General features: G+C 36.8%; 1 protein-coding gene across 4 annotated transcripts in view; it reads right to left on the bottom strand.

The window, feature by feature from the left end:
- The window catches only part of LOC123864130 (choline transporter-like 2), a 25,886-nt gene extending 17,473 nt beyond the window's left edge, over positions 1-8,413 (bottom strand). Inside the window, exons 1-3 of one of the 4 annotated variants that reach the window (XM_045904393.1) lie at positions 1,542-1,734; positions 1,376-1,465; positions 18-140 (exon numbers count right to left, since the gene is read on the bottom strand). In XM_045904393.1, the coding sequence (XP_045760349.1) occupies positions 18-140; positions 1,376-1,418 (166 nt within the window). In that variant the 5' untranslated portion in view covers positions 1,419-1,465; positions 1,542-1,734. Of the gene's footprint in view, positions 1-17; positions 141-1,375; positions 1,735-7,743 lie in introns of those variants that run through there. The other 3 variants (XM_045904394.1, XM_045904392.1, XM_045904395.1) reach the window with 3 other exon arrangements.
- Between the last annotated feature and the right edge of the window lie 5,287 nt (positions 8,414-13,700).

Below are 13,700 nucleotides of genomic sequence, written 5' to 3' on the forward strand. Positions count from 1 at the left end.
TTATTGCTTTTTCTTACTGTAGTATCCGATGTAGCCCCATGCTCCGAGGAAGAGGATGAAGATAATTAGCCATATGATGTCCGTGCAAGAGCGGTTGTGGATCGGGCCGTTGAAGTTGGGGTCGTATCGTATCGGCTCCCCTGCAAAATAAAATATTGTAGTTTAAATATGTAAGCAAGCCTCCTCATATAGGGGCTCCGATATCGACTACTATGCGATTAATGGTTTGCTACTTAATTATATTTTATTGGATGACACTTAGCTAACATTTTGATCTAGTATCTAGGCTAATAAAATTATCGGTAGGTAACCAAGACTTTACGAACTAAAACCTATAGATAAAATCGTTTTCTGAATTTACTGAGGTAGATACTCAAAATAATTGGTATATATACCTACGTACTGTTTATAATTATTTTGAGTTTGAGAGCAAAATCACTAAACACAATTTGAAATAGTTGAAATTAATACTTATTTATTGACAGATTTAGGATTTCACAATCTACTTGTTGTTAAAAGAAAGGCTGACAATATATTTTTTTATTTTAAAATTTGGCGTTATGGTCTTTTAAGTGTGAGGTCCCGGGTTTGATTCCAAGCAGGAGCAGTTTGTAATTTCTAAATTTTCTCTGGTCTGGTCACGTGGGAGGCTTCTGCCGTAGGTACCACGGCCAGCCAGGTCTGTGACCATGGCCTACCCTACCGCGTTCCTGGCTCCACTGGCCACACCATGGAGTTTTGGTGTTATGGTGTCGTAGAAGAAGAAACCGAAAAACTGCCATAAGTAGAATATCCATCCTAATAGAATAACTTTTAATAGAATTTAAAAAAATCTAAGGAGAAAATGGTTTTAAAAGCCAGTTGAGACAACGAATACTATAGGAAGGAGTAATTTATAAAGGTTTAAAGAGGGACTGTGCCTAATTGACTAACAAGCTTCAATTAGACGAATGAAACGTTCACACTGAAAATAAACTAATAAAACCAGACCTTAATTACTAAAGATTAAAATAATATAGCTAAAGGGAAAACATTGTGTGCAGTGAGTGAAGATTGAAGCAAGGTCGTCCACCAAATAATTGGTCAAGTGCGAATTGGATCATTTGGATTGGCATATCGAGCAAAATGTCGAAATCCGGTTTTTTTGTGATGTATCCACAAATTCATCCTCTATGACATTACTGCCTGCCTTTCATGATTCTAGGTCAACGGGATTTGATTTCCATAACGGGTCTTATCATCGATGGTCTTATCAGATACGACAGACAACGAAGTGATCCTACAAGGATTCCTTTATTCCTTTTAAGGTACGGATAACGAAACCCTAAAAATATCAACGCGAATTGTATAATAACGCCGAAGTCTGAACACTTACTGGAATCTTTGGAAGGCACTCTGCAACTGTCACAGCAACCCATTCTATTCACTTGTAATTTACAAATCGCGTAACATATTCACATAATACCTACGAGTACCATGAAAGACATTATGTATGTATATAAATTATTTAGACGTAAGTAAATGTTTGATTTTCTATGTACATTTTTCATTGACTCTCGGTTAACTGATATAAACGTGTAGATTTTGAGATAGGTAGGTTTATTATGCCGTTTAGGTTGGTTGGCTGCTTATCTTGAATGAAATCGCTATTGATAAGGAGGATCGACTTTGCTCGGTGAATTTTGACAGGAAAATAAGCTTACTTTGAAGTGTTTTTCCTTGTAGAGCCTACGCGATTTTTTATGTTGATTTTTTATATCTTTAACGGATGTTTAAAATTATAGGTTTTTGACTGGCGTATTAAAAACGTAGACGTAACGTAGGTAGGTAGTACCTAGTAGATGATTAAATCTACGCGCACCGAGGGTTCCGTACTCGGGTTTTTTTTTCAACATTTTGCACGATAAATCAAAAACTTTATGCATAAAAATAAATGAAAATCTGTTTTAGAATGTAACAGGTAAATCCGTTTTATACGATACCCCACTTAGTATAGTTATCTTGTTTTAAAAATTTAAAATACTAATTATTTGTTCTAGAACATTTTTTTAAAATAATGTAACTACAAATTTACAGTTTTCAGATTAATTCCTTTATTTGGGCTATAGGACCTACCTACCTGCCAAACATGATTCTAGGTCAACAGAATTTAGGTACTCTATAGATTTTCTTGACAGGTACGACAGCCAGATAGATAGACAGACAATAACGTAATCCTATAAGGGTTTCGTTGTTCCTTTTGTGGTGCGTATCTCTAAAAAACGTATGCATCAGCCATAAATAACAAGATGTGCAAAGTTACCTAAGAATTAACCTACATATGAACATACTAGTAGTCGTTAAGACATCTAGTAGGTCATTACGTACCTACCTAGCTACAGCATACAGTAGGAAGACATTAATATTGTCTTCAATAGGGTTGTCCAAGAGATATGTTTTCTTTTACCATCCAAATAAGTAGGCATGCTTTTATCTCAAATGATGAAGATTTATCATATTTTGATCATCATATTGATATTTTGTTTTTTGATTGATATCATAATTGATATTTTTATCATTTCCTCAACAAATAAATGAATAAAATTAAAAAAAAACTATGAGTATAGACTATATCTCTTACATCCCTACGTAAGGAGTGTAGTCAATCTCTAAGTAGATTTTCAGCGGGTTTTGCAGGTTTTACTTTTGTGGTAATCATTCAATTTTCTACCAATAAATTGAATCTACAAAGAAATTATAGACATCCCTACTAAAGAACAGGTTATTGTGAATGGCACACGTACCCGGTCTTCATATTGGACGCTTGCAGAGTGACTCAAACATAAATATAGTTGCGTGTGGTTTAGGGTTTACCCCACAAAAATAGGTAGGTTCCTATACCTACTTAATAGCATTTTTTATAGAGTACCTAACAATTAAATAATAATTTATTGTTACCTCAGAGTTTACTGGCATGTAAAAATTACCTAATGTACTTACAATAGGTACTCTTAATTTGCGATAAAATCATATTAAAAATAATAAGTAGGTAGGTAGGTATCTTCCTATTGCATAATGATTAAAAAAAATATATTAATCATAATTTAATTAACATAGAAGAGTGAATAGACGGTTTCTAGGCAGGTGTTACCTATGTATTTTGTGTGCATGCAGTCAAGCGCATGCTAAGATTGCTAAGTAGGTAAATGTATTGTACTTATATGTAAGTATATAAAAAATTTAACCATGAAAGTACGTATATTTTTTATGGTAACTTATATTCTGAATTTTTTAAATTGACTACCTCGTGTTGTCATTAGGCATCGATGTCTTTAGGTCTATCTAAGTATTGCTATTCAAAAACATTGAAACACTATTATTATTGTAAATTGAACAATTGAAAAGAGCAACCGCCGAGTTTCTTGCTGGTTCTTCTCGGTAGGAACGGCATTCCGAACCAGTGGTAAATTATTTGACGATTCAAAAGCACTTGTAAAAGTTTATTTGAATAAAAATCTATTCTATTCTATTCTATTATGTACTTGAGAAAATAATATTTTCTTAAAACTGGCTAATCACTTTCCCAATTTGTACCGAACACACACTATTATTATATTTTCTTGCTCAGATTTTTTAACGCGCGGCTTTGTGTTCCGTCAGTTCAGAAACGCGGCACAACCTTTATGTCCAAAGGCTTTTCACAAGTGCTGAGGAAATATTGCAACGTCACACATACTAATACTAAGTATAATACTTATAACAGCACTGTAAATAATAATTATCCTGTTATAAGTTATGTTCTCAAGTCTAGAGCTGTTTGAGGACCTCGATGTTGCTAACGATTTTTAACCGACTTCCAAAAAAGGAGGTTTTTTAACCCCCGACCCAAAAAGAGCGGTGTTATAAGTTTGACGATGTATCTGTGTATCTGTCTGTGGCATCGTAGCTCCTAAACGAATGAACCGATTTTAATTTAGTTTTTTTTTTGTTTGAAAGGTGGCTTGATCGAGAGTGTTCTTAGCTATAATCGAAGAAAATCGGTTCAGCCGTTTGAAAGTTATCAGCTCTTTTCTAGTTTTATTTTTGTGTCGGGGGTTTTTTTTTTAATTTTAAGTTATTTAAAAATGTATGTACACTGATATTTTTCGAGGTTTCTGGACCAATTTGCATTTTTTTAAATCAACAGCAGAAGTTTTGTATGCAGGTAGAGCTTTCCTACAAAGAAAACTAAACAGAAAAAATCATTACTCTGTTAGTAGTATTAAGGTGCCTATTCCAACCGTCTGATGATTACCATCATAACTTCAGAGGGTAGGACAAGTCGTGCTGTGGTCAGAAGGGACTCCAAAGTCCAAATGCCTTGTCCGATCCAAAAGGGGAGGTGGCTTAGTTTCAGAAAACTCAGAGAAATATTATGTCATACTCTTTCCAGATTAGCTCGCTTCCATCTTAGACTGCATCATCATTTACCACCAGGTGAGATTGCAGTCAAAGGCTAACTTGTATCTGAATTAAAAAAAAAACAATACAAGTGCGAGTCGGACTCGCACTCGAAGTGTTCCGTATCATCTTTCAAGAAACACTACTTTTTAATTTTTTGTGATGTAAACACAAATTCCTGCCCCGGTTTCCGGATTGACCTACTTATGCTATAAGACATTGCTGCCTGCCTTTCATAGGTACCCTATAGGTTTTGATTTACTTGACGAGCCTTGACAGACAGACAGAGAACGAATTGAGCCTACAAGGGTCCCTGTTTTCGCTGGAAATACGGAATCCTGAAAATCGTACAACAACAAGCTATTAAGATTTTAGATTAAAATGGAAGATGGTACCTACCTTCGTATACATTTGAACTGCTATTAACTTTAAGCATGCATTTATTAGTACCTGGTTAGTACCTACGGGAATACTAGAAATGTGCCTAGGTATTACAGAGTCAGTACACAGGCTGTGCGAAGCCGATTAACGCGAACTGACAATCCAATTAAAGTTCCAAGAAGTATTAGCAACTGTTTATTGAAGCAAATAACACTAACACTAACCAACAATGACGAGCTGTTGTATTTGAGAGAACAAAAGACTGCAAAGTGTGAAATAACTAGGATTGAAACCTATAGAGCGTAAGAGAACGCTCAATAGGTTTCAATCCTTTCCAAAATCCAAAGGGTGTCCTACATAAGTCTACAGAGGCAGACTTATGTAAGACACCCTTAATTCGGCAACAGCGTATCCAGAACCGTTTAAAAGCGAGTCGGTATAAAAGTCTGTAAATAAGTAAAAGGGAAAAAAAAAACGTGCGAGTTGGAAGTTCGCACACGCAGAGTTCCTAATGATCTGACCATCTGCATCGTACGTACAAGATTAAGTACCTATGTACTTTTTTTTTTAAATTTACATGGCGGCCATTTTGAAATTTTTATTATTTGTTATTTTAAGCGGCAGTAACACTGAAAATTTCAACTCTCTACCTATTATGGTTCATGAGACACACCCCGCTGACTGACAGACTGACGGTCGGAGAGCGGAAACTTAGTAATAGGGTCCCGTTGGCACCCTTTGGGTACGGAACCCTAAAAATTACTGGTGAACCTATAATAGGTAGGTATAATACTTACTTACTCGTAGCATCACAGTTAGAAGAATTAATACTTAACGTGTTATGCTATTACGCCTAAGGGCATTGCACTTCCTTTAATATCGTCATCCCAATTGAAACGAAACTAAATAAAACTGACCAAGTGCGAGTTGGACTCGCACACGAAGAGTTCAGTACCATCGTAAAAGAAATTTAAATTTCATAGCGGCCATTTTGAAATTTTTATTATTTGTTGTTATAGTGGCAATAAAAATTTACATTCTGTGAATATGTATTTCATATATATCTATCTTGGTTCATGAGATACAGACAGACAGCCGGATGGACGGACAGCGGAGGGTTAGTAATAAGGTGCTAACGGGGTCCTTCGGGTACGGAACCCTAAAAAGTAAAAACCAGCAAGCCGCGTGACAAGCGACTTGCTGGTTTTTACTATTGAAGGTACCCACGCACTCGAACTGAACTGCAGCTGAACTGCGCGTCGCGGTAGCGCGTTGCACGATATTCTCTCCTGCCGCGACGCGCGGCATTGACGCGCTACGCGGTACGCGCGTCGCGGCTGGAGAGAATATCGTGCGGGGCGCTATCGCGACGCGCAGTTCAGCTGCAGTTCAGTTCGAGTGCGTGGGCACCTTTAGGGTTCCGGTTCTCTGTAACTAATGATAGGGACCTCTCGATTCGAGATGAAGATCGATACTTGGAATAAAGTAGTTAAGTAGGTACCTACTTACAGCTGCTTAATTTAAAGTAAAAGATGAACATCCCTAACCAGATTTTCATAAAAAGCAGTGGCTTTTATAGTCCTGATTTTATTTTACAATAAAATTGGTCATATTAAACATGACTAATATTATGTAGCTAGTTTTTTATAACTTTCCCACTCAGTTTGCGGAAAATTATATTGGTCAAGCGAAAAATAATTACCTAATAATAGATTTAGGTATCTACTTTTATTCACTACGCAGATTAAAATAGGTACGGTCTATGACATAAAAAAACAGGTCAAGTGCAAATCCGACTCGCACTCGAAGGGTTCCTGTTCAGTGGTTTCGTACCATCATACAAGAAACAACACTTTTTTGTGATGTGCCTAGCTACAAATTCTTGGTTTTCGGATTTTTCCCTTTATTTGAGCTATTACGTTTCTACCTGCCATCTTAAGGGATCCTATAAGGGTTCCTTTTTTCCTTTTGAGGTACGGAACCCTAAAATAGTACTGAAGAGGGATCTTGTTGAAATCGTTGAATCATCATCAATTCATTAAGATGAAAAATCGCGGACGACATAGACCCTAGTGGCCTTGATGCGACCTCGCACTAGTTATTTTAAAATTATATTATAACGCGGGAGATGCCACGATCATTCTGCTAGTTACAAACATAAGACTATAAATAATGAAACTGGTTACAGGTATGTTTGTGTAGGTAGGTAGGTACCCACATTAATATTACACTATGGTGTATGTTTCGAAATTTCGTCATTCGTTTATTTGTCAAGGACAAAACGGAAACGTGTGATTTTTGCTGATTTTTACTAATGTAGATACATGTCTGTTTAAAATGTCTATGATTATTTCAGTTTACACAGTATATTAATAGGGTATTCTTATCTTTCTGGGTACCTTCCTACTCCATAGGTAAATAAAATTAGCACCTACCTATAGGTATACGAGTATGTAGCTCAGAGACCTTGTACCTATATCATGTAGGTATGCTGACTCTTTGGTATAAACGGATGCAAGGAACTTAGAAAAGTATCAACTTACTAGGTAGTCGAAGAGAAATATACCTACCCTCGAAATTAAGTGAGCAACTGAGAAAATGAAAAACTGCATTTTTCGATAAGTTGCAAACCACAGATTTAGACTCTAGTATATTTGGATTTCTGTGTTGCAAACTAATGTACCTAAGTGCCTCCGTCGTAGTCCAGTATGTAAGTAGGTAAATTAAAATTCAGTAGACATACAAATTGTACCTATATTTTGTTGAGCTTTTTATGTGTTTTTCTGTACTAATTCTGTGGTGTACAATAAAAGTATATTCATTCATTCATTCATTCATTCATCTTCACGGTATTAGGTAGGTTCCTGGACACCACAGGCTAGAGTAGTTAGTGGTGTGTTAGTTATTTAGGGGCTAGATCAAGGAAGAGAGGATAAGACTCACCGTAGTCTTTTCCCATATTGATGAACTAGCTTTTTCCTGTGACTCCTCGTTTAAGTTGTAGAAAGATCCAATTTATCCAATTAAAGATAAAATCCTTTCTTAGTACACCTCTAGGGTAGGTACTGAAAATGTCCTCCTTTCAGATCCCTAGCTCCACCGATTTAAGGAGTGCTTTGTTTTCAGTTTTATATTATGTACAAAATTGGTAAACACTCATAAACACTGCACTAAAACTGTATACAACTGTTTCAAATACCATCCAGTCAAAAATAATATTCCAACAGCATCCAACAGTTGAATAAAACGAACTACAGTCACTCGTCACCGTCTCACGTCGTATTTTCAAACTGGCGTGGAAACCACCACAGTTAATTACAAAACGATTATCACTTTCATCAGTTTTAAATCACTATGTAAAATACGTGAAGATTTAAAAAGATTTCATCTAGTATTATTAAATTGCACGGATTTTTCTTATTAGTTTCAGTTTGTTTACGTTGTTACGTTCGAAGTGAAAGTTTTGTTGAGCAGCTGTAGCCGTCTATCGCAAGACGGAGAGCGAAGGCGACTCACGACTGGCGACTGAATATAGTGAATTGTGAATCATGTGCCGAGCGTAAAAACCACGTATAAACACAAAGGACTCTCTTGTGTACGGATTGACTGCACCATGTACAATAGTAACCGCGCCTTATCTAGACCACAATGATTTCAATTAAAGAGTATGTAGGTAGAGATCAGTTGGGTAATCCTATTGCTAACAAACGAGGGCTCCTTATACTACATGACGGTACAATGCAGATAGCTAAGTACCTAGCTATTACCGCGTATCACACAGCTTCTTTGTTATTAAGATAAGCTTAAACAAAATATTTAGCCTAGATACTGTTTCCTCGAGGTATTCAGCAGTCAGCACCCAATTAGCTTTCAAGCTGGTGATAAATTTTTGATATAATGGTTTAAGATAGGTAGTCATAAACCGTTTAAAATTTTATTTTCAAACAGAATCAATTCTATTGTACACTGATACTCTATACTCAATTATAACTCTATCTATATACATATAATAAAATTGTAGAAAAGTGGTGTCTGTACAATGGAAATATATAAAAAAAAAGTAGCAGGGGTTGTTATTATATCGATGCCGAACCCGAAATTGTAATTAATTTTTTTTTGTCTGTTTGTCTGTGTGTTTCTGCACGCTAATATCAGAAACGGCTTATTCGATTTAGATACGGTTTTCACTAATATATTGTAGTAAGCTTCACTTAACATTTAGTGTTTATTTCATGTTAATCGGTTCATAAATAAAAAAGTTATGTCTATTTAAAGAATCACGACGTACATTTTTAACGTACAGAGTACGTACTACACGCCTCGCCCGAAAAGTCACTATTCCACGCGAACGAAGTCGCGGGCACAGCTAGTAATCAATAAAATTATACTGTTACTATCCGCAGGAGAAGCAAATTCACTGAGTGAAGTGGCAGTGCGCAGGCCATGCCTATTGTAGAGGCGGTGACCGTTGGAGCCGAAAGGTCCTAGAATTGAGATCGCGTAGAGTGAGGCTGCCTCCACGACCGGCAGTCCAACAGTGGACGTCCTTCATCACAGTGGATCACAGGCTGATGATGATGATGATAGATATACTTACCGTCTACGTTTTAAAAAACTCCCCACGTATACCTAGGTACTTGAGCCCAGATTACAGATTTATAATAGTAATTATTATTATATGTATATCCAGAGACTAGACCGGTTTGTAGGTATGCATACTGAATCGCATCAGTCCCAACATCCAAGGACTAAAATGAGTTGTTTGTATAATGTAACTTTGCCTTTCACAATTTCATGCGAAATAGCTTTTATCGTAAATCTTATTGGAAGTAATTCATTATTGCGTATTTCCAATATTCGGTATTTCCGGATACACGTATAACATGATAATTTTTTAGGGTTCCGTAGCCAAATGGCAAAAAACGGAACCCTTATGGATTCGTCATGTCTGTCTGTCTGTCCGTCACAGCCACTTTTTTCCGAAAATAAGAACTATACTGATGAAACTTGGTAAGTTGATGTATTCTGTGAACCGCATTAAGATATTCAGACAAATATAAAAAAAACAATAAATTTTGGAGGTTCCCCATACTTAAAACTGAAACTCAAATTTTTTTTTTTCATCAAACCCATACGTGTATGCATCTATGGATAGGTCTAAAATGATATTGAGGTTTCTGAATAGTTTGCGCGAGAGACACTTCAAAAGTGGTAAAATGTGCCCCCCCCCCCCCCCCCCCCCCCCGTAACTTGTAAAATAATAGAATCATAAAACTAAACAAAATATATGATGAACATTGCCATGCTGCAAACTTCCACCGAAAATTGGTTTGAACGAAATCTAGTATAAAAATACACTACATATTATTAAAACATTGATCAAAGTTACAATGAACTACAAGAACTTTTATATGATGTTACTTGCTGCTGCTACGGAACCCTTCATGGGCGGGTCCGATTCGCACTTGGCTGCTTTTTTTATGCAGTATTTAATGCCGTATCAATGATAAAATAGGTACACAATAAACATAAACACTCTTATCAAGACGGCTAATAAGTTTATATAGCGTAGATAAATGTAAATGTACATGAATAGGTGATTAAGTTTATATCAGCAATCAGCATCATTCAAGCAATCACATATTAATTTTTTACATAAGTACATATACCAATATTGAAACAAAATACCCGGCCAAGTAGGTACGAGTCGAACTCACGCACCGAGGGTTCCGTACCTTGGACATGCGTGTAATTATTTTGCTGTTTCTTAAATGATCTCCAAGTGCTGATTCAGGTTTTTAAAGATCCCGTGGGAACTGTTTGATTTTCCGGGATAAAATGTCTACGTTAATTACAGGGACGCAAGCTAGCTCGGTACCAAATTTCATACAAATCGATCAAGCGGATGAGTTTGTTTTACCGGGATAAAAAGTAGCCTATGTCCTTCCTCGGAATGTATCCTAAGTCTGTACAAAATTTCATTAAAATCGGTTCAGCGGTTGAGCCGTGAAAGCGTAGCAGACAGACAGACAGCTAGACAGACAGACACACTTTCACGCTTCGACGTGTGATCAGCGATCGCCTACACCCAAGTCATTGTTTACTTAGGTGGGTACTTAGGTGAATTCTCATTTCTCATGACATAAATGCACACAATGCATTAGATACGTGTCGAGGTCGCCAGTAGCTCTTGACGAATACGCAACGCAACGCAACGTACGTGTAAGTTTACCTAACAGAACAGCTACAAGTTACAACCTTGTCATAATATTTTATTAGAATGCTGACTTTTGATATTGTCGCTTTGGTTACTCAAGCGTTAAACCAAGTACCAACCAGTAACTACTTGCTATAAAAATAACTACCTACTATTAAGTATTCAATACTAGAGTCTAGAGGATGCCCGCGACTTCGTCCGCGTGGGTTTAGACTTTTATAGATCCCGTGGGAACTGTTTGATTTCCCGGGATAAAAAGTAGCCTATGTCCGTCCCCGGGATATGAGCTAACCCTGTACCAAATTTCGTCAGATTCGGTTACACTATTGGGCCGTGAAAAAGTAGCAGACAGACAGACAGACACACTTTCGCATTTATAATATTTGTATGGATTGTGATGTTCAACGGTATAGATAGTAATTATTTCAATTAAGATATTATTACGAGTATATGCTGTGCCGACGTTCATCAAAAATTTTAATTTTGCACGCCGCGCCTATTTTGTCGCTTTTGATATAAGTAATAATTTTCTCGCAGTACAGAGTTTATAAATATGTTAGTGTTTTTAAAACAGTCGTCGTCATCGCTTGATGTGTAATAAAGATTGTTACCACAAATGAGTGCTGATAGAGATAATATGAGTGCTGTGTCACCAGATAAAATTAATACTTTCATTAACGTTATCTTTACTTAGAACACTAGAATATCTAGTTGCTACTAATTTATAACTAGGTATATCTAGTGCCTACTATTTGTATTAGGATAAAAAACAGGTCAAGTCCGAGTTGGACTCGGACACGTAGGGTTCCGCACCATTCTACCATTATACAAAAATAACATTTTTTTTGTGATTTAAGCACAAATTCACGATTTTGTGATTTTCCCTTTACCTACCTACCTGCCACATTTCATGATTCTAGGTCAACGGGAAGTACCCTATAGGTTTCTTGACAGACCGACAAGACAACAAACTGATCCTATAAGGAATCCTAAAGTCTCGAATTTAAGTTCAAGGTATGGCGCTGCGGTGCTCTTTTAAATTGAATAGTAAAAATAAAATACTCGTCTACAGCTTCCGTTGTTTTCATGAGTTCGTCGTCCTAGCCGAGGATATTTATAAATACGGAAAACTAAAATATATGTATTATATATATTAGAGTAGGTATAGTAAAGGATCTGCGTGGGGTAAATGTCCCAGGATGGCGCGACGGTAGTGTAGAACAAAGAACTGCATCCCTGTCTGGCTGTTGACCTGCGTTGTGCACAGTTCGAGCACCTGTCTAAAATCTAAATATTCAAACTTGATTTATTAACTAAATACAGACGTCTACCGTCTACGAACTCTACGATTATCCCTATGTAGAAGCACAGAATATAATAGTAGGTAACAACTACGGTAGGTAGATACCTTTCTCGCTAGTCGATTCCTCATTACTGAGGGTCGTGACCTCTTTTCATTAATCCTATAATGGTAGGAGTTCCTATATCCTTCCGCATACAACTCAACTAAGAGAACGAGATTTCGACTCTTAGGTTAATTTACAATGATTATCAATGTTAGTGACAATAAGTTGGGTAAGTGGGGCCGATGGCTTGACGTTCTCCGAGGCACGGAGGAAACGAAAAGGCCAAATTCGGACCTCTAATGTCGGTAACCCATCCAGTTACCGACTTGGGTCAACGTTGTTTAACAATCACAGTTATGTGATTATTAAATATTTAATATGCGTTATTAGAACTAGGCCACTCGTTCCTCAGTACCTTATCCTCGGTAGGTACCTAGTAGCTCCGAATACATAATAGTAGGTACAGCTAATAGTAAAAAGAAACAGCGTCTCTACTAATTTACAGTAGTTACCTTAGGTAGGTAATTTACAGTACCTTACTTGATGACTAGACCTAGTTATCAAGTAAGTACCTAAGGTATACTGTACGTTATACGTAAGTACATCTTCAATGATTTTTAAAGCAACCTTGCAGCCTGTAATCAGTACAATGAAACATTTAATTGCTAGCAAAATACCTAAGTATCTTATTTATTGCATTCAATAAAGTTAGAGATATAGGTACGTAAGTACAATGTGTATTTTAATACTTAGGTACATGGGTGGAGACTGGACTGGAAAAACCCAGTTTCATTAAACCCCGGTCATTCGGGAGTAGTTGTACTTGCTACAAACACACTTACAAACTTTATCTCTTTAGGTGTTACTTTAACAATTCTGACCATCAAAAGGAGTACAATTGTACCTACTTTGAATAAATGATTTTGACTTTGACTTATGACTTTGGTGTAGGTAATATTAGTATAGAATATGGATAACTCTTAAGCTTGCAGGTTTCCTCATGCAAGATTGCACCGTTAAAGCAAGTGATATTCAATTGCTTGAAACGCACATAACTCCGAAAAGTTAGAGGTGCGTTCCGGGAATCGAACCCCCGACATCCCGAATAAGAGGTGGACGTCCCTACCACAGCTAGTACGAGGATACCTACAGCTATGATCGTAATTGAACGAAATTGTAATAAAACAGTTGGGAGTCCATTGATAGAGCCTGGCGCCAGTACGGCGTCCCCATCTTACTCTTACATACAAAGCTAACTAGGTAGCTGTATACCAAAACTATCTCTCATTTGGCATCATGCCAGCATGGGGTTTGTTTGCTGTAATAGCACGTAATAG

This window comes from Maniola jurtina, chromosome 4 (genome assembly GCF_905333055.1).
Source record: "Maniola jurtina chromosome 4, ilManJurt1.1, whole genome shotgun sequence".
In the NCBI taxonomy this organism is placed as follows: Eukaryota; Metazoa; Arthropoda; class Insecta; order Lepidoptera; family Nymphalidae; genus Maniola; species Maniola jurtina.